Source organism: Neophocaena asiaeorientalis, unplaced genomic scaffold, assembly GCF_003031525.2.
Source record: "Neophocaena asiaeorientalis asiaeorientalis breed wild unplaced genomic scaffold, Neophocaena_asiaeorientalis_V1.1 scaffold59, whole genome shotgun sequence".
Taxonomy (NCBI): domain Eukaryota; kingdom Metazoa; phylum Chordata; class Mammalia; order Artiodactyla; family Phocoenidae; genus Neophocaena; species Neophocaena asiaeorientalis.
This window is the reverse complement of record NW_020174268.1, coordinates 12653525-12675723: the sequence shown is the minus strand read 5'-3', so window position 1 is coordinate 12675723 and position 22199 is coordinate 12653525. Positions and strand designations below refer to the sequence as shown.

At 37.1% G+C, this 22199-nt stretch overlaps 1 protein-coding gene across 2 annotated transcripts in view; it reads left to right on the top strand.

The window, feature by feature from the left end:
• Positions 1–22199, top strand: part of NBEA (neurobeachin) — a 609882-nt gene that overhangs the window by 578255 nt on the left and 9428 nt on the right. Inside the window, exons 39-44 of one of the 2 annotated variants that reach the window (XM_024755505.1) lie at positions 8293–8355; positions 8678–8767; positions 11407–11599; positions 13187–13258; positions 15156–15311; positions 15835–16005. In XM_024755505.1, the coding sequence (XP_024611273.1) occupies positions 8293–8355; positions 8678–8767; positions 11407–11599; positions 13187–13258; positions 15156–15311; positions 15835–16005 (745 nt within the window). The remainder of the gene's footprint in view (positions 1–8292; positions 8356–8677; positions 8768–11406; positions 11600–13186; positions 13259–15155; positions 15312–15834; positions 16006–22199) is intronic. The other variant, XM_024755508.1, reaches the window with a different exon arrangement.

The window sequence follows — 22199 nt, the reverse complement described above, 5'->3', positions numbered from 1 at the left end:
TCCTCAACCTCCTTCCCTCCTCCATTTCCTGAATCAGCCAGCATAGAGTTTGCTTTATATAAATTTATTCATCGAGGGAGAATTTGGCAGGGATATTGTACTGTTTCCTCTCACATATCATTAAGCATTTCTGGGCTGAGTCTTCTACTAAGTACTATTGAATGATCAACCCAGAAGTGGGCAAAGAACCAAAAACCTGGAAACATCCTTAAGATATCATCTGCTAAAACCCTTGCTTCCAGGTAGGTCAGTCTCTAAATCATCCAGAACAGAGTGTTTTAGTTTCTTTTTTCTTTTTTTGAGGATTAACAAGTATAGACTGTAAAAAGACTCCATGGCCTCCCCCAAGAAGCTTATGACAGTGTTTATCCCCCAGATATTCTAAATCCTCTACGAAAATGTCTCTTGCTTAGATGTAATCACCTTTTTGTCAGTCCTACCTGGAAATGAAGGAAAAGCTAACCAGCATTTTTCTTATATATTATACCTAATATCAATCCTAGTTGTATCAGTCAGGATCTCAGCACATTACCCTTTCAAAGGGATAATGAAGACCCCAAAAAAGATATCCAAATGGTCAAGAAGAACAGGGAAAGATTCTCAACATCACTAATCATTAGGGAAATGCAAATCAAAACCCTAGTGAGGTACCACCTCACACCCATTAGGTTGGATACTGTCAAACAAACAAACAGACAATAGCAAGTGTTGGCAAGGATGTGGAGAAATTGGAACCTTTGTACACTACTGTAAGAATGTAAAATGGTGCAGCCTCTCTGGAAAACAGTATGGAGGTTCCTCAAAAATTTAAAAAGAGACCTACCATACGATCTAGCAATTTCACTCCTGGTTATATATGCAGAAGAATTGAAAGCAAGATTTCAAAGAAATATTTGTACACCCATGTTCACAGCAGCATTATTCACAATAGCCAAAGGGTAGAAGCAACCCAAGGGTCCATCAGCAGATGAATGGATAAAAAAATATGGCATAAACAGATAGTGGAATATTATTTCACCTTAAAAAGGAAGGAAATTCTGTCACATGCTGTAACAGGGATGAACCTTGAGGATGTTATGCTAAGTGAAATAAGCCTGTCACAACAAGACAAATTACTATATGATTCCAGGTACCTAGAATAGTCAAAATCATAGAGACAGAAAGCAGAAGGGTGGTTTCTTGGGGCTGGGGGAAGGTGAAATGAGCAGTTGTCTTATGGGTGCAGAGTTTCAGTTTTTCAAGATAAAGAGAGTTCTAGAGATTGGTTGCACAGTAATATGAATGTATTTAACACTACTGAACTGTACACTTAAAAATGGTTAAGATGGTAAATTTTATGTTGTAAAATTTTATGTGATAAATATTACCAAAATTCTAACAAAGGGATAATGAAGAGTTTAATAATAGTCCTATTTACAAAAATATGGGGCAGGATAAAGTGGATGACCAAGGGAAGGAGAAGCCTCCAGGGGTTAACATCTGGGTACCGCACCTAGGCCTGAGGGTATAGGGGCAGGGGGCTATTGCCAGAGCCTGGCAGGAGAAGTAGCCCTAGGTGGGTGGTCACCCATCAGGATCTGTGGCGTTAGGTAGAGAAATGCAACCCAGCCACTGCCAAACTATGACTTGGCAATGAGGGAACATACAATAAATACTTCGCCTTCCTATCTTTTGTCCTGACTTCTCAGTGGCTAAACCCAGTGGGAAGCCAGAGAGCAAGGGAGTACCAGTGATGCAGTCCCTGGAGACCATCTCCCAGGGGCAAGGATGCTGATCCAGCTCACTTCTCTGTTCCCCTGAGTTAGTCACCACTCTAGGAGGAGTATATAAGGCATCCAGGGGAGGAAAACCACTACCTGCTACATTAAAATACATCTACTTTTTCTACCTGACCTGACTTATTTTTAAGTAGAAAAATTGAGTGAGCTTGCCACCACTGGCACTGACCTAATATTTTTTTTTAATGTTCTAGACAGAGCTTTTTCTGTCTAGAGGATATGGTGCTTGTTTTTTCACATTCATTTGTTAAGTCAATTATGTAATATCCTTATAATTCATCATTCCAAGGAGGAAATAGGAATCAGCAGGAGGATGTCTCCTCTCTTTTTTTTTTTTTTTTTTTTTTTAGTTTTATACCAAAAGAATAAAACCAAGCACTGAGGCAGATAAATGAGCAAACTAGAAACCCCCTTCCTCAAATATCATCTAACATAGTCTGATAATTAAAGCAAATGTGGTTCTTTTTTACTTGAGTCACCAAATATTTGTTTAAATATTCTCATAATTTTGCTAGTATAGGCTTAGCCTTAATGCAATCAATTGTTAAAACAAAGGAAACACCTTGGTTTTTTTATTTTGTAATTTCTATGAAAAACTAGAAGCAGTTGAATATAAAATATCATTTTAATTTTTTATATAGTTAAATGTTTATAAGGCAAGAAATAATAAAGTTCAGGTAGCATTTGCTTGATTTATTTTGCTCCTGCTTTTCCAGCATTAAAAAGTAATGCTTTATATGATCTCGTTTTATTACAATAATAAACCAGAAGCAAAAGCTTATCACTTAAAATACATTCTGCCATTAAGCAATCTTTCTTTTTATTATTTCAGACTTCTCAAGATTCCATATTTTTTCCTATTTGATATAGAATTGGTAGAATTGGAGGTAGAACAGAAGGGATAAAAATCACATATATTTTTAACTGTATGTCAAAGTTGTATTTTCTGGTCAAACAAAAAGAAAAGAATATCCACTCTCAAGCGTTAATGTAAAATCATTCTAAGTAAGAGCTGTACACAGAGATACACACAGTACTAAGGAAATTTTTTTTGAAAATCTTTCTGTGTGTTCCCAAGCTTTTACTATTTTTTTTCTTCAATTATCTGAAACTTGTCGATAATTGACTGATAATTTGGACATAGTCTGATATTTTGCATTGTGGATAGCATAGCCTGTAGTACTTTATAAAATGCCGATATTTTGGAAAACCGTTTAAAAGATTGTACAGACCAAGAGAATTGGATGAAATAGGTCATTTGACAGCCTACCTTATTAGCTTCCTCACACTGTCTCTCTCATGGCCCTTAGACCTGATGGCATTTCATCTGAAAAGCAATACTAAATTACATTTGCAAAAAAAGACTAGAAGTTGTAAAGATTCTATGGGAGAAAAATGTATCTGGGCTAAATTCACCTGCATTGAGGAAAAGAGGACGTTAATCAAGTTTTTAGCTTGTGCATACAAGGGAAGGTGTAAATAGATAACTAGTCTAACACAGAGGGAAGGAGAAAGCACACTTGTTCACCTCATTTCTGTCTTTTAGAATATTTTGAATTTATCATTAATTTGAACATCGTTCTAAACTATGACTTAGCTGTCACCACATTTACTTTACCTTGGCTGTGAAGTCTTTTGTATTAATAGGCATACATAGAACACACATACACCACAGCATGTTCACTTCCTTTTCTGAGAATTTAATCCCAAACTTGTATCTTTGTTCATAGAGGAGGTAGAACTTTCTTGGGAGGGAAGGTAAGAAGCGGGGGGAATAAAAGCAATTAAACAAGAGCTGCAGCAGGTCAAAGGAATAAGGTGTATGTCAGAGCCATTGCGAACACATATGGCCTGTTTGTGCAAATTTAAAAAGCCACCCTCTTTAGAAGGATAATTACAAAAGGTGCTCCTTCCTCTGGCAATTAGGGTTGATTCTATCACTCATTTGTCCCCCAACTGGGCACCTTTGTATGTGACATCAATGAAACAGCCATACACAGTGCCCCTGACCTGTGGGGAAGATGAAAAACTAGAGAGAGCTCCTTGAGAATAAGTGAGAAAAAGGAGAGCTGAATGAAGGCGTGGGTAATTTTGTAACTTGGCAGGTGGGTCCTGGAGGATTTTTCAAAGCGAGCCTAACAAGGCTAAGGAAGGGGACAATCAGAAGGTAGGGAAGGGACAAGAGGGAAACTGTCCCTAATGGGAACTTTCCCTAGTAGGAGCCTTATATTCAATATAAGCAGGTGAAACTGAGTTGTGTGTCATATATGTGTATGAAATCTGAAAATCACATGTACTGTTCAAATGTGCTTATATTGTTCTCCTAAGCATAATTCACTTCACATTTTCTTCACTTCTCTGCCTTCCCCTGCAAAATTCTGTGTTTTGGAACTTCCTCCAAGGTGTTAAAAAAAAAAGTCTTTTTTTTTCCCTCTAATTTTATAACCTACCTATTTCTTTTCCTTTTTTTAAAATTGAAGTATAGTTGATTTATAATGTTGTATTAGTTTCAGGTATATAGCAAAGTGATCCAGTTATATATACATGCATATATTTTTTCAGATTCTTTTCCATTATAGGTTATTATAAGATACTGAACGTAGTTCCCTGTGCTATACAGTAGGCACTGTTGTTTATCTATTTTATACGTAGTAGTGTGTATCTGTTAATCCCAAACTCCTAATTTATCCCTCCCTCCCTTCACCTACCTGTTTCATGACAGATTTTAGCTGGGAAGAAAAATAAATGCTAAATACATGATGACGGCTTTAATTAAATATTCACAGAATAATTTTTATAAGAATAAGCAAGAATCGACACAACAATTAAAATTTAAATCTCTTGACTAACTTTCTCTCTGAAAAATTCCTGGTGAAGAAGTAAAGTGGTATTCTTTATAATAATTATCAGACACAAATGAGTTTGACATGTAAGAGTTTCAGCATATCAGTGCCCTAAAAGTCCACATAGTCTAAATCATTGTTCTATTTACAACTTGACCTTTGCATTCTGCGTTCACAAACGCTTACAAACACTTAAAATCAGCACAACCACTTTGGAGAACAATTTAGCAGTAAAACTAAACATTCCTACCCTATGACTCAGCAACCCCATACCTAGGTATACACCCAGCAGAAATAACTACTCACCTCCCTCGAAAGACATGTACAAGTATTTTCTAAGCAATTTTATTCATAATAACCTGGAACTGTTAACAACCCAAATGTCTGTCAACAGGAGAACTGATATATTGTGGAAGATTAATACAATGGAATACTAAATAGCAAAAAAAAAAAACCCGTTGACACACAACAACAAGGAGGTACGTCACAGACTTTATGTTAACCCCCAAAAAAAAAGGATAGACACAAAAATATATATTTTACGATTCCATTCATCAGAAGTTCAAGAACAGAAAAAATAGTCAGTGATGATAAACATCAAAATAGTGATCAGCTTGGCAGATGTTGAGGAGTGAGAAGAATTGGCTGGGAGGGGAAAGAGGGAATCTATATACTCCCATGTAGCTGCTGCTCAGATCAAGATATGGAACCTGCCCATTTCATTCCAAAGCCCTGTCTTGATCTGGGTGGTGGTTATAAGGGGGAGAAAATACACACACACATACACACACACACACACACACACACACACACACATTCATCAACCTATACACCTAAGATTAGTGTACTTTATGAATTTATCTTCCTTGAACCTCAAAAAAAAAATAGATAGCAAGTTCAGCAATCGCAAAGGCCTAATGTTGTTATTTAAGTATAAGCAGATCCATATTTTCATGTTATCCCACCAAAGAGTTGACCACCAATGAATACATAGTCTTTCCTTTTATAAATCAGCAAAGGTTTTGTCAGTCACATGTTTTAAAATCTAGTGTTTAAAGCCTATTACTTATGTTAGATTTGTATGAAATATGTAAGACTTATAATATCGGTGACTATTATATGTAAAAAGTTACTGTAACTTGTTGATTCTAAGATGTACATCATTGTTGTATCTCAAAATCCAAATCACAGTGTGTCTTACCTTCAACAGTGCATCATTGTTTAATTGGCATCATTTTGTACTTCTTCATCGTATATAAAATAATGATGCTTCAATAATGGATAACATCTTAGATTCAATGAAGCGAGTTAGGTTTACAGACTTATTTCCCAAGGTTTACAACTCATGAGCTCCCACATACAATGTTAGTTCATCCTTTCTTCACTGGAAAGTGCAAAAGATACATAAAGCAATAGATTTCTTGTAACTCAAGCTAAAGTTTTGGTATTAGATTTTAAAAGGATTCACAAATGCTGATGTCTATAGAGGTCAGACAGGGAATAAAACTAGTGAAGCTGGCCAGATGGCAGTGCATGCATGGGTCACATGAGTGGTGGGTGTTAAAAAAGAGTCTGTGCTCCTGACGAGTGTTGCCATGAAGGAATGCTAATGAGGTAATGTCAGATCTTCTGATTTTTTTCTGAGAGAAGCCAGAAAATCCAAATTACTGTATGAAATTTCCCAACCTATAAATGTTGGCTCAAATAGAAACCATGTCTGTGAGCTGAATCTAGCCCATGGGACGCCGTTGTGTGACATCTGGCTGAATGTAAGCCCCTATGGCATCCTGGCTAGAATGTAATCTCTACGAGAGCAGGAATCTCTATCTGTTTTGTTTGATGAGTATCAGAGATCTGTAGAAGGGTACCAGGTACTAGTAGGTACTCAATAAATGTATGTTTTATGAATAACATTAAGTCTCTCTGACCCATGCAGAACAATATATAGAGAAATAGAAATACGTAGAATTTTCTAAGATACCATTTCTGATAATATAGGAAGAATCTTATAATTAACTGTAAGTAGTTGTTTAGGTTTTTATAATTAACTGTAAGTAGTTGTTTAGGTTTTTTTACTTGATATATTTGGGGAAATTGTATTAATGGAAAATGTGTGTGTGTGTTGTGCCTCCGTCCAGAAGGATCAGAGGCAGGACCTACTGAAGAGAACTGTACAGAAGATTTCTGGAAATTAAATCTGTTTCAGAACATTTTTTAATGTAATTTTGATATTTCCCTTCCAGAAAAAAAGTCAAGCAAAACATGTTTGTTGATTCATTCTTTCTGTGAACATTTGAAGGCTACCTACTAAATGCAAGGCACTGATCTAGAGATTTAAATGTGCTTGATTTTACTTCTGTCTCCCTACCCCCAACCTGGTCCTCTATCTGGAGGAGGAAAAACACAAGCAATGGTATCTATTGCTAGACAGATTTAGTTCATGATACATTGAGCTAGGTATTGGACATTTTCTAACTAGGGCAGCTTTAACAATACAATGAGTACTTTTTTTGATTTTCAAATAATTCTCAAGAGTTTATTGTTCAGAATGTAAACCTAACCAGAAATCGTCTCTTCCCCCCTTTCTAATCATAAATCTTGCATTGGGGAGATAAAGTATGATGGTATCTATTTGAGTACAATTTAGTGAAATAGTCACACTTCACGTATGAGTGGACACATGCAAATAAATGTATACATTAAAACTGGACAGCACGTAAAGAGATTTAATAACTCGTCCTGTTGCCTCTGCAAGTAAAAGAACCAAAGCTCCATTTATGCAATTGCTAAAATATGGCAGATAATGATGCATTCATGTTTAATATTGCTAATAAATTTGAAAATTCACATTTTTATTGATAAGCGTTTTCTTGAAATGCAGTCTAGGAGGACAGATTATTAAATTTAAAGACTTTATAAATGAGAATTGTAGATAGTGACGGGATTAGTAGCAGTGCTGTGTCGAGAGCCACCTACCACCTTACCTGACTCCCAAGCACTCAGCAATGACTTTCGAATTTCACTTTTATGTACAACCACAGTGCACACAATTTTAGGGGGAAAATTAGCATGGTAACAGAGTAATAATCATAGTAAATATTGTGCTTCTCCTTGTTGACTTAAATTACATACTTCAAGTATTTCAGAAAAATATTTCTGTTAGTCTAGCTTAATATATTGAAATTTTTCCCTGTAGAATTTATGTATAGAAGAAATACTTAAATCTCTTATAAGAGTATCTCTTTAACATACACACAAAAAAGGCATATTTTACACTCCAGACAGTCTGAGATCTAGAATTATTTTTATCTATTGGAAGTCACAGAATCTCATTAATATTTCCATCTGCATAGGTTTTAATGACATATTACATAGGTCAGGATGCCCCAAGAATTATTTCCTCTTTGGTTTAGTTCTTTCTAAATTTTCAAGAAATTTTTGAGAGAAATGAATTCATACCTTATAAATAATATTCCAGGATTCATCTTAGAATAGTATAGCACACTAAAATGTATTTTTTGTAGTGAAAGTCTTACCATATTTGATTATTATACGAAAGTCTTAATGTTCTTTCTAATGATCGCCCTCTGAATTGATTAGAACACATGATTATTTGATTTTATTTTGTATCCTTAGTGGACTTTATGTCTCATTCTTTTTTTCCCATTAAGATTCCAGAAGCTTATTTCATTAGAGATCCCCATACGTTCCTTCTTACAAAGGACTTTATTAAGGTATATGTGTTGTATTTAGTGTTCAGAGTGTTCTTCGGTCTCTAGCTGCATGCATGCACTCACAGGATAACATTTCCACATTTAACCCCTGCTTCTAAATGAGAATAGTGACTTGGTTAATGGAAGCATGTTTGGAAGGAGAAGCAAAGCTTGTCTACAAAATACTAACACTTGGATGATTTTGCACCCTGCGAGAAGAGCACCCGGTGAATATTCTGGACTTTTTTCATGGCTGACTTGGGATACACTTGCGTTGTCAGAGTGTGTTGACCTCTCTCGTTGATGCATATTGATTATGACAATTACTCTCCTTCCCCTGCAGGCCATGGAGGCACAGATACAGAACTTTGGACAAACGCCATCTCAGTTGCTTATTGAGCCACATCCGCCTCGGAGCTCTGCCATGCACCTGGTAAGACATAGCAGCTTGCGGAACATTTTGGACCTGAGTACAGATCAAATAAAATAGTGATTTTTAGCAGCATTTTAAAAGGCTCTTTCTTCCTTTATTGGCTAACTCTTCAGCCTCAGTATATACTGATTACCCGAGGGAGAAGCAGAGAAAGGAGTAGAGTTCTTACCTTTATGTTTGGCTTCAACTAGCCCAATTTTGGATTCACAAAAATAGCCATCCTCTCTGACTATATACGCATCTACATAAACTCCTTCGTACACATACAGGCTTACAGACACACACCAGCACCAAAATTAGATTACATTTACAAATTAGAATGTAAATATAATATAAACACGATATGATGCTGCCTAATTTAATCTTTTTGGGCAAGGTGGGGTAGGGGAAGTAGTTCATGAGAAAAGGAAAGAAATATAATTTACAGCCACTTCAGGAAGGCTGTAGAGAAGAGGGGTTAAGAATAAGGGAAGCAGCCGCATAGCACGTGGAGATCAGCTCGGTGCTTTGTGACCGCCTGGAGGGGTGGGATAGGGAGGGTGGGAGGGAGGGAGATGCAAGAGGGAAGAGATATGGGAACATATGTATATGTATAACTGATTCACTTTGTTATAAAGCAGAAACTAACACACCACTGTAAAGCAATTATACTCTAATAAAGATGTAAAAAAAAAAAAAAGGGAATAAGGGCCTCAGAGCCAGACTTGTGTCAAACACCGTCTCTTGCCATGAACTAATGAATGAATTGGACAAGGTATTTAAGCTCTCTGTTTACATTCCAGCATCTGTAACTGGGGGTAAAAATAGTACCAACCCTGAAAATGTAATGACTCAATACTGAATATTGCACTTAGACCAGCCCCTGGCATACAAGTGCTCAGTAAATGGTAGCTAGTGTCAGCACCCACAGCAGCTACTTACATTAAAAGGTTTATTCTCATCTTTCAAAGGAAAAGGTAATATTCTTTTCATTTTAATCTGAGTTTTAAAAATCAGTTTTCATAACAAAACAGTCCTTTTTTCAGTTTTTAGCAAATGGTGAATATTTCCCTCTTTATCTAATTTGAAGAAGGTAAAATATTTTCCAAGAAACTATTTTAGAATTCACTTTTTAACTGTGATTTTCCACTAAGTTTTTACTGAAAAAAAAAAAGTTTGAAGGTAAAAGCGTGTTTGCAAAATGAATTACAGTTCATCAGTGTTTCTAGACAGTTATCAAGGCACCAGACACCTTAGTATTGGAATAAAATGCTCCTAAACATCGTCCATAATATATGTGTAAACAAATGTATCAGTTGTTATTTCCTGACGGAAGTATTGTTCACACCTTTCATTTATTCTATCAGTTACTTAACAAGTTAGTATTGAGCCCCTTCTGTGTGCCAGGCACGACCTTAAGCACTGGCGACACAGAGGTAATACATCCTCTACACCTTCAAGGAATTGATAGTCGAACACCTACTGAAACACATAAATGAATGTGTGTGTTTGAAAACATTTCTTTTCCTCTGCAATAACTCGTTTCAGCCCCCTTGATTAGTCACTAATGAACTCTGCTGCTTGAAGTGGGTCCTCGCATGCGGCCAAGCAAAGAGGCTTTCACCACATGCGCTGCTCCCATCCAAACACCCAGACACAGTGTAGACGCGGAGCCTCCACACCTGAGATGAAGCATTTTTAATAAACTGTCCAAGAGAATATCTCTCACACTTTATTTTATAAAATGCTTTGGCAGAAGAGTTGTATTCCCCTGTTAGTTTTCTCTGTTTAATAATGATAATAAAAATATTTATCCTGGAGAAATGCCCAGTCAGAACTCATTACTTTCCTAGGGGGAATTGTTAGAGACTAAATTGGCATGGAACTGTTTATAAAGAAAATAAGCTTTTTAAGTTTGTGTAGCAGAGGATTCATATATATGTGTATATATAATAGTGAACAATTCCAAAACATGCATGAAAGCTAAGTAATGGTTATTCCCAGCATCCCTATTTTGTGTCTTTTATGTAATCATGTTTATAGTATTTTATAGTACTAAGCAGTAGTTCTTATAGTGTCTACTTTCTATCAAGTCATATGCTAGATGATTGAGAAACAAAGATTAAAAAAGAAAAGAGAGTGTTATCCCTCAGGAAGCTCACCATACAGCAGGGGAAGGAGACCATAGTCCTCAGAGCCGCAGCAGAAATGCACACACAGCGCTGACAAGGGAGGCTGTGATATTTTAATTATTTAGACTGTAGCCATGACCCCAGATCAACCAGGTAAAAAATGAAAGAATCAGTTCACTGCATATTTCATGTAAACAGTGTCAGTAACTGACTTGACTGATTTTTCCACCAAACTGATGTTGTAACTGCACTGAATAATTACGCTCCATCATGTGGACGTATCTCCAACTCCTCATGTCGTCTGGCGGTACCTAAATTGCGGCTGGTCTTTAATAAGCGGGTGTCCTCCCGGCGACTTCGAGGAGTCCCTGCTCGCTTCCCTGTGCCACCCTCTCAGACCAGAGTGCCGACTGCTCGGCTCTTGGTTTGTGCCCTTGCTAGCCTGTGTTAATTCCATTCTCCCCCGAGCTTTCACTAACTGTGTCATTCCTTTTGTTTTCTTTGCTCTCTTCCCTTTCTATTCAACAGTGTTTCCTTCCACAGAGTCCACTCATGTTTAAAGATCAGATGCAGCAGGATGTGATCATGGTGCTGAAGTTTCCATCAAATTCTCCAGTAACGCACGTGGCAGCCAACACGCTCCCCCACCTGACCATCCCTGCGGTGGTGACCGTGACCTGCAGCAGACTGTTTGCAGTGAACCGATGGCACAACACAGTGGGTATGTGTACCTAAGGGAGCCCCTTACTAACGGGTTCTTAGAAGCTGCGCTTCAGGTAGGGTAGGGTAGGCGTGCTGCGGGCTAGCAAGGGTGCCAGATGAGCTGCGGAAAGCGGCAGAGTACGTAATTGCTGCACCTAACTGATTAACTCTTGTCTGTCTTATTCACTGCTGCTGTCTTTCAGTGCTGCACAGAATGCTTGGCTAATGGTTAAGTATCCAATAAGTACGTGACAAATTGAAGCAGTCCTGCAGATAATTCAGGTCCTCCCACCCTGCCCCACCAGGAGAAAAAAAAAAAAAAAACTTTTATCCCATATTAAACAAAAGTGATTTTGAATCTAGATTTTCTAGATGATGGTTTCAAACCCTCTTTCTTCCACTTCATTAATTCATTTAGGAAATATCTGAATGACCACTTTGTGTCAGTGGTCCTGGGCACTGGGAGTACAACAGTGAACAAGACGAACAGCGTGGCTCTCTCTGTGGAGCTTAGAGTCTTTGAGAAAAGACAAGATCTAAATTGTTCAGTGATTTCACGTGTGTTTTCTCCAAACTCATTCCTGGAGTTTCCAGCCAGTATATCTTGAAGTGATATAATTCTGTCATAAAAATTAGACATATTGATTCTTATCTAGCCAGGACAGGAATGGATGTGACTAATTGATTTAGCTGGCCCAGTTCATCACTTAAGATCTCCCTGGAAGCCCAAGGATTCCCATGTCTCTAAGACTGAATGATGAGACACGCCGAATTCACCTGAATCTTTCTATTCTACTGACTTCTGCATCATTCTGAAAAACCAAACGACTTTTAGCTTAATCTCCTAAGAGTTTCTAAATGCCCCTATTTTATGGTTATTGGCGATATTTTCAACATGAGGTAGAACGACTTCCATTCAATCAGAAATACGCAGCAGACATCTTTTAAAAATAGGACTTTATTCACACGACTCTTAGCCTCTAGAAATGTTTTGCATTGAAAGAAACTATAAAGAATTGATCTTTCTTTAGAATTGTTTAAAAGTTTTATATGGTATATAACCCCATGTAAAACATTATGGGTAATGAATTCAGTCAAGCTCCAAATATTAGTCCTCTGAAAGTAGCTTTTAGGTTAAGATTTTAGGTGTGGCTCAATTTTGTACCTTCAGTTGACTTGTCATCTGTTGAAAGAAGGCCCACTTAGATGGGATCCCCATCTTCCTCTCTGCCTTGACCCAGGTGGGCCTGTGCCCATACCCATCCCTACTTGAAGGCAAGACCTTTTCTTAGATTTCAGCTCTCTGATGGGTTCAAGAAATTTTGTAATCTTCTACTTTATCCAGCTTTTTCTTCTTGTTAGGATAATACTCTTCCCAGCTTTCTCCATCTTAAGTGGAGACTAGCAGTCCCTATTGCGATGATTTTTTTAAGACTGTCTACAAAAACGTAGTGTGACTGAATCATTCTTGCAGCAATTTACCAAATAATTTTTAAGCAAATATATATATATATATATATATTGTATAATCATTATAAAACATTGCTTATTAGGAAATTCCTTTCTGAGAATTTTATGGTCATTTTCTCTTTTAATTAATCTTTAGGCCTCAGAGGAGCTCCAGGTTACTCCTTGGATCAAGCCCATCATCTTCCCATTGAAATGGATCCACTCATTGGTATGTTAGCAACAAAAATACATTTTCATGGATGCTGCCTCTCCACAGTTACCTATGTGGCTATTTATCACAAATGATAGTTGAATAATAGTTTTTTCTGCCACAAATTAATGTGCAGATAACATCAAATTACAATCAAGGAGCTGTGCAAATCATAACATGCCATCTAAGAATTTGTTGGTATTAAAATAATTATTTGTGGCATTTTCTTGGTATTTTAGGAGGTCATTTAGGTTGGTTCTAAACAATGCAAATGATTCCAAACTGTTCTTTCTTTCAGCCTCAACTCTTCCTTAACAACTTTATATTATTTGAAATATATAAGGACTCAAAGCTATTACTAAAGAAAACTAATACTAAAGAATTTCTCTTCTGGAAATCTCCACTCACTAGAGCTAAACATTTTTTTAATTAAAGGTTTCATATGAATTGCAAACTCGGGAGCTATAACTATTTGCAGCAGATATTCCAAGTATTTTAAAATAATCACATACACATTCATTAGCTGTGTGATCCAGAGCAAGTGCCTTAATCTCTCTAGGCCTCAGTTTCATGTCTGCAAGATGGTTCCTAATCATGTTTGTTCTGCCCGTCCTCATGGGATCTTATGAGAACTAAATTAGAAAAAAATTGAACATGATACAAAAAATTATAAAGCCATACACAAGTTACGGTATTTTTTTCTTAGATTAATCCACCCTACATCTTTGAACCCAGAAAGAGGTTGAGGAACAGCCGTTTGGGTTAGTTTCTTATACTCCAACACAAAATAGCACTTAACATTTCTTTGGGAGAATATACACTTAGGACAAGGAATATTTTTAGAGTTGAGGTCTAGCTGTTTCTCTGCTGAAAAGACATCGACAGTGTCACATACAGCTGGAGTGTAACTATGGAAAAATTAATAGCTGTATTCTAATTAATCAAGGACCAATTACATAGTTTTCAAGTGACTCAGGATGTTTGCTTTTCTTTTCCTTTGCTGTTTTTAAAATTATTTTTTATTTTTTACCTTCTCTAGTAATTACTATTTTAGTGTTAGTAGATATCCACAAAGAGTAGCATTTACATTTAATTGGTGTTAGAAAGTGATGTTGATCTTCTACATCTGCATTTTCTGTTTAAGAATTCAGCCCAGGGATTTAGCCTGAAAGGACGGCGTGGAGTAAGGGACAGGCTGGCATACAGACAGGCACCAGGGAAATCAGATGGTGTGTCTGAGTTCCTGACTTTATTCAGATTCAGTCCCAGTGCTACCCACTGATTCTCTGCCTGTCTCTTTCCTCCCCAGTCCCTCTCCCATCTTTCTTATTCCTCTCCTCCCCTGCCAGACCATTCTGGAAAGGTTTCTGTTTGTTGACAATCCAGGTCTTTAAAGCCGCTGACCTAAAGTTCCCTGAGGGGCTGCCTACATAACAACACCCCTCCCACAAATCCCTACTTTCTTCTTTTCACGTGAATTGTAAATGCCATCAGAAAATGACAGATGGAGGCAAATATTAAGACATTTTTTTTCCTTATGTAACACACTTCATACAATATTTATTCCTCATTATTATTGGACTTGTTGGACACCAATGAACTTGTGCGGGGTGAACATCTATTGAATTTAGTGCATTTAAATATTTTTATTATGTTGTAAATTCACATCTTGAATTCCTCATATCGGTGGAGAACTTAAATTTCCAACAAGTTTTTAATATATAATACAGTTCATAAATAATCACTGCTACTAAAGAGTTTACATTTCTCATGGGGAAATGTTAAAATCTTAATAATCTTATAGCCTTAAGAACCCATTTCTAGGTAAATGAAGCATAAAAGTATTCCTTCTATAAGTGGTTGGTGAAACTCTTGTGGGATCTTTCTTTGAAGTTCTTTTTCTATTTATGTTTAGCCAATAACTCTGGTGTGAACAAACGGCAGATCACAGACCTTGTTGACCAGAGCATACAAATCAACGCCCATTGTTTTGTGGTCACAGCCGACAATCGCTACATTCTTATTTGTGGATTCTGGGATAAGAGCTTCAGAGTTTATTCTACAGAAACAGGTAAACTGAGCTATGAAATACCTTATCCTCCTCAAAATGCCAATTGTGACACCTAAAGCTTCATATGAAATCATACTTAATAACGTAGGCATTTTCATCTTGGGAGCCGAGATTCAAATTAAATGCTCACATTGTAAGTAAATGACTACTTATAATTTTACCCACTCTGAACTTCAATGTGAGCTGAGCCCTGAGTTCATAGGACAACTGGCACTACAGTCCCCTTCCCACAAATCAGGTCCAATAAAAGACCTTAAACCTCCCCTTAGTCTGGCCCAACCCTGAAAAAAAATGAAGATTGTGTTATTTTATGTTCTTTCCTTAAGAAGTCCCAAGTGACATTCTTGTATCACTTTTTCAGAAGCAGCTCAAGAAACCAAATCTGTAGCTAGATTTTGTTACAAAATTACCTTGTAAGTTTGCGGGTCTGTAGATTCACTTCTCACAGATCTAGTAAAGTTAAGCTTATTACCATTTAAAGAAAAATAACCAATGAATTTGACCTACGATTTCTGTGTTTCAGGGAAGCTAACTCAGATTGTATTTGGCCATTGGGATGTGGTGACGTGCTTGGCCAGGTCTGAGTCATACATAGGTGGGGACTGCTACATCGTGTCTGGGTCTCGAGATGCTACCCTGCTTCTCTGGTACTGGAGTGGGCGACACCATATCATAGGAGACAACCCGAACAGCAGTAAGTATTTGTCTAGAATTGTCCTACCAGACTAAGAACTCATTTAAACATGTTTTGCTCTTTTTAATTTTCCTAATAGTTTTTGCTGGTTTTGTAAGGGTTTTAAAATACGAGAGCTTAAGCAGCAAACATCTACGTTGGAATGTGGCTATATTCAAGGTGTACAAAAGAGCGACCACTATAACCTTCAGCCTGAGGAAACTCCCAGATCCCCTCACATTGACCCTGTGCTCAGCAGCCCTTCCCCAGTCTCCAAATGTCCCATCCTTCCGAAATTTCCTTCCGTGTCATCGGGTCCATTCAACTTCGTATGATTTCTCTCAGCTCAGTGTAGTCTCTCCCTTCTCTGAATTTCCATGTTTTATTTGTGCCGCAAGAGGACACTTACTGCTTTCTACCATGGGGTGTAGTAAACATCTGTTTATTTATTTGACAATGACTGAATACCCCCTTCAGATTAGACCCTGGTGAGGCAAAGCTGAATAAGATGACTTCTTTGCTTGGTATGATTCCTGAGTGTTTTTTATTCAAAAGTGCTCCCGAAAATATCCTGTAGGAGGAAAATGGGGGAACTCCAGAGTAAAACAATTTTAGAAAACACCGCATATACTCTTACTTTCTATGTGAGCTCTGAAAGCCTTACACGAATAAAGCTGTTGATAACCCACAGTTTCTCAAACATGTTTTCCATGGAAGAGCAGTTACTATTCCTTGGAGCTGCTATTCTGAGGAAACACTGAGGTGGACCATGAGTCCCTCTCTCTGCATCTTGTCTGTGGTTCCTGGCATAGTTGCACAAATAATAGGTTTTCAATAAATATCATTGAATGACTGAAGAACTGGATAAGACATTTCCTAGAAATAATTACTGTCTTTAATTACCAAGCTTTCAATATTTTACATACACGTGTTTCCTGTAAAATAGAGAATGGTTTCTGTAAGGTGTTGATAATGGCAAGTACCTAAACCAGGATTATTCTAATTACGATTTGTACATTGGGCACAGCTTTAACAGTACTCTAAAATAAACTGAAACATGAGTTTGGGAATATTTGTGATGAAACAGAGATAGGAATTTTCCAGGAATGCTGTGCACCTGCCACTGAAATACTATAAAAGTAGCGAAGAAAAGATGTGTACAGGACGCTGTGTTGTAACTACATGGCTGGCCCCCTTCCAGCCTGTGAGAGAGCTGGGCATGGAAAGCTTCATATATATATATATATGTGTGTGTGTGTATATACATACACACACACACACACACACATATGTATGTATATACATATACATATATATATATATAAAGGTGGTAGGAGAATGAACTAGATGACCAGGTGACTTATTCTTGTTGCCCATAGCTAGAGGTGAAGAACAGTAAATGAAGAAACTAAAAGTAGTGTCTCTTAGTGTAGATACTGAATAAGAGAAAGTGCCTCTGCTCTAAGTTGTGAACTAGGTTGTGATATTGGTTTGAGGAAAACACATATTCAGTTCAGTGTTGCTTGATTTCCAAGCAGCTCAACTAATTAGCTACCAATTGTACATTAAACCGAATATCATACTCTAAATACTAGTAAGTTAGCCTCCTTATTTACTCTCTTTTTTAAAACCATATCCTTAAAAAAGGAAACTTCATTTTTAGCAGCATATGTGTGTGTGTGTGTGTGTGTGTAAAAAATGTTTGATCTACTTTATTATTATTATATTTTATTATTTTTAAGCATGGTACATTATCACATGTATTTTATCTAATTGTATTTTTACGTATTTCCCAGTTTCCTTTTTTCCTTTTAGATAAGTGTAGTGTTCATAAGAAGAAAAGTTGAACTGAGCAGCAGGGCTGTGTGGTATCTTCCATCCATTATTGACACAAATTAGAAGTTATTAGACAGAAAAAAAATTTAAAGAAGCAGAATAGGGTTTTAAATCCAATTAATTAACATCTTCAAAGTGAAGCTCAAAAATGATGAAAATGATATTTCCAAAAAGAGAATTCATTTCTTAAAAACTACCATTTGGTAGCAGAGAAGATAATACAATGTCCTGCTATGAGGTACGCGTATAGATGACTCACTTTGTTGTACAGCAGAAACTAACACACCACTGTAAAGCAATTATACTCCAATAAAGATGTTTAAAAAAAAGGAATTTTAGGGCTTCCCTGGTGGCGTCGAAAAAAAAAAAAAAAAAAAAAAAAATTTGGAATTTTAAAGAAAAATGTTAAATTATAGTAATTATCTGTTAACTACTTTATTTTCTAATGATCTTTTCAACCAAATGATGTTTAACAGTTGATTGTGTCTTTGTTCCATCACTTAGCAAGGAAAGTTAAATGTAATAATATTTAGAGTGTTTAAAGTTCCTTTCAACAGGAGCTATGTAAATAGAAATGTTTATGTTAATCCTTAAGAACAAAACTGTGAATACTGGATTTGTTAAAATGTAGAATTTTAAGTTTTAAATAAAGACAAGATTATCCCTAAGACATTATTGCATAATATTATCCATACAGTATTGCCTCCATTTAGGGGGATTTATTTTTTGATTAAAAACTGTTATCATTATGAACCTTAAGGACTTCCATAAAACCCACCCTGCCAAGACTTTCCTAGGCATTTAATGTGGGCATATGTAATTTGGTTCCATTTGATCCATTATCCTTAACATAAAGGGAGAAATATGCTCTTTTAGATTAAACAGGATGAGTAGCTCAAGTATTAGTCAAGCAGCAAGCATGTATTAAATGCCTGCTGTGTGCTGGTACTACCTTAGCAGCTGGGAGTGCTGAGTAGTCAAATTCTGACTTTCTGGGGTTTGCAAAAGCCTATATTATGACCACGAAACTGCCTGTCCTGCTTGGAAGTACTGAATATACCGAGTATTACATGAGTCTTGAATTGCTATCAGATAATATTTAGTGTCATAAGTATTTGTATCTACAAAATGCTTAACATTACATCTTGGGCACAAATTGATGATTATGTAAAAACTGGTTTCAGCTTTTTGCCATACGGATAGTAAAAATCATAATAGTAAAACACAGTAAAAAATAATAATTAGTCATATTTAGTATTTGATTAACTTGACTGACTTATGACTCAGTCTGTGAAAACAGCCAACCTAGCAGCTCATGTAGGCATGCCTAGAGAGACCATATATTTTGGTCAGTTCAGTTTTTGCAAAGGCAGTCAGAGCACACACTGAATTGACTGCCACATCAGGGATCGGCCATGGGTGTTGACACAGACGTAGTCCTTGCGGTCAGAAAACTCGCAAAATGAAGGGAAAGGGTTTTGGGGTTTTTTTTCCTGTTTTATTTTATTCTAGCTACCAATTCACAGGTCAGAGAATCAGGCTATATGTTCTTTCTGTCTCATAATGCATTGCTACACAAGACCGAAAAGCTAGTTATGTCTAAATTCATATTAAAGTGTGTGACACAGCGCCCTTAGGTTTCAAGGGCTGTATATATTAACCTCGACTTGAAGGGGGAAGTCCTAGCATGAAACGTAATATCCCAGTAGCTGTTAGAATTCAGGACTTGGTGTGGACATTGAATTTGCTTTGTGTGTCAGAGGCTGAATCATGTCTATGCAGCACAACGCCATAACGTAATAGGATTCATTTACTCACCCTATGTGCACATCACTAAAACTTCCTCAGGATAAACTCAGGTGCTTTAATATATGTATGTTTCTTTTGCAGTGTCATCCTTATTTTTTAATGGCTAGCTCTGTTAGTGCCACAGAGAAAAAATAAGTAATATTTTTGAATTTTTTTAGGTAGGTTTGAAAGAGTTAATGGTTTCATTGTGTGTCAGATATATTGCTGTGACTAACTTGGACATCTCATAAATAAATCTTTTTCTAATTATCTTTATAGTTTTAATGAATTTGCCGCAAAGACAATGAAAATGTGTAAGCAGATTATTATAGAGTTTTAGACCATAAAAGAAACAAGCAGAGGCTACCTGGCAGAGGTTCCAGTTGAATTATAGTAGTTTTATTAATATATTTAATGCTGATATTCATTGTTACTCTTTCAAACTTGTGACTTTGAACATAGACAGTTTTCTTGTAGATGTAAACTAGGTCCCTGACTACATAACAGAATTACAGAGATGTGAGGGACAGATGCTTTCATCTGAAACAGACTTTTACACAAATTCTGAAACTAATTTGGAAGTGATAAAAATTAATTTGCGCACTTTAATTGGAAGCAGGCTATCGCATGAAAAGAAGGAGAGCAGAGCAGGCAATCTGTGCTAAAAGCTGATTGAATTTTTTGTCAGGTAGGTATCTTGGACTTGGCTGTTTATCCTCCTGAGCCCTTCTTTGCAATATATTACAGCCCATCTCTGACTGGTGTTCTTTAAAAGGATCAATGCTATTCCTGTTGAATCCCTAGAGCCCCAAATTTCATTGATCTTGGGACTTGACATTTCTCATTACGTGCTGTAGCTTCCAACGAGATAGTCACAAGAGGGGCAAGTCAACATTGTCTCTTCAGCAGACACTTATAATACATTGGGACCTCGGCTCCAAATCCAGTCAGCTTGTAAAGTGTGTGGTTTTAATGTTTATACCAGATGTAACATGCCTGATAGAGAGTTTGTTGACATTTTAAAAATCATATCATAACCACAGGAAACTTTGAAAGAGAATTTACTGTTCATCTTTTCAAATCAAATCTACAAATATGCATTGAGTAATATGTATGACATTGTTTTCATGCTTTTTCTATTTCACTTTTGAAAAACAAGTCTTCAGCTCACGTTTGAGGATTATACAAACTATGAAACAAGAAGTCCATTGAAAAGGAGACTCCAGCTGTGCACACATCTCTTCCCTGGGCTCCCATTGTGTTAGCTTCAACTCTGGACACTGACCCTCCCGCCAGCCCCAACCTGTCACTAAACATCTGCCAAATCACATCCCTCGCTTTGTCTGCATCCAGCCTTCTTTTAAAACAACCATCCTGGTGCCCAGCTCCACAGCCACCACTGACCAGTGGTGTTATAGGGGATGAAGAAAGCGTGAACAAAGAATAGCCTGAAGATATTTTATATATATAATATGATTATATATATATATGTATATATATATATATGATGAGTTTGTCTCACTTCTCAGAGCAAGGAATCTTAACTAGGGTTTAGTAAATGTTAAACCTCTTCTCATTAACTTTGAGAGGAAGCATAGTTACATGTGTAATAATTCTTACCTCGTAGAGCTTTCTGAGGGCCAAAAGATAATGTCTATAATGTAGCATCCCTAACACGGGGCCCATTCTGCAGGAGACCTCTCAGCCCTCCCATTCCCTCAGCCCAATGTTAGGAGACATTATAGGGTTCCTGACTAAGAAGGGGGCTACTCGCCGCTCAGTTTCTGCTTTTCCTTCCCCTTTACGGAACCGAGGCTGCAAGGGTCTTTGTCCTGGGTCAGAAGCAGTATAAAAAACAAGAGTGACTAATACGTTCTCGTGATCAGGGAGCCTCGGATCTATACCAGCGGGCTCTCTGGGCATCATGCAGAAACCTCTACCTCCTTGGGAAAGGCAGGTGGATTATACTATTGATTGGGGAAGGAGATGGTAGGACAGTAAGGTACCGTGGCCTAGATCCAGGTTCAGGACCTCAAGGGAAGAGATCTGCCCTGAAACAGCAGGGCTCAGGGGAAAATGTGGTCAGCATCCTCTCTGAAGAAGAAAAAGAACAACTTAGAGTCAGTGAATAAATAGGTTTGCATCGATCTTCTATTTTTCATCAAGTACTCTGTGATTGTGTAATAAAATGAAACCACATCATGGGATGTTTTCCAACCGTGGAATGTTTTTATGTGGATTACCTTGTGACCTGTGGAAAATGCAGGCCCCGGTGTTTCTGGTGCTTGGGCCAGAAACCTCTGCAGCAGCCCTCAGGTGGCTGAAGACACAGTACCTCAATAGGAATTCCTCACAAACTAAGTTTTTCTGAGCTACCCCAGCAAATGTCTAACATAATTTTTTCAAAATTTATTTGAAAAATGTTTGAAAAAATTATTTCATCAGAGTAGTGATGAAACTGCTGCACCCTTTGAAATCTTTTGTTCTGGGATTTCAAGTCAAAAATCCATCATTTTTATATAGTATAAATGTGAATGAAAATACCTTCTCCAGTGATTCTTCAGTGACTCAGCAAAGGTCGCAGATAAAAC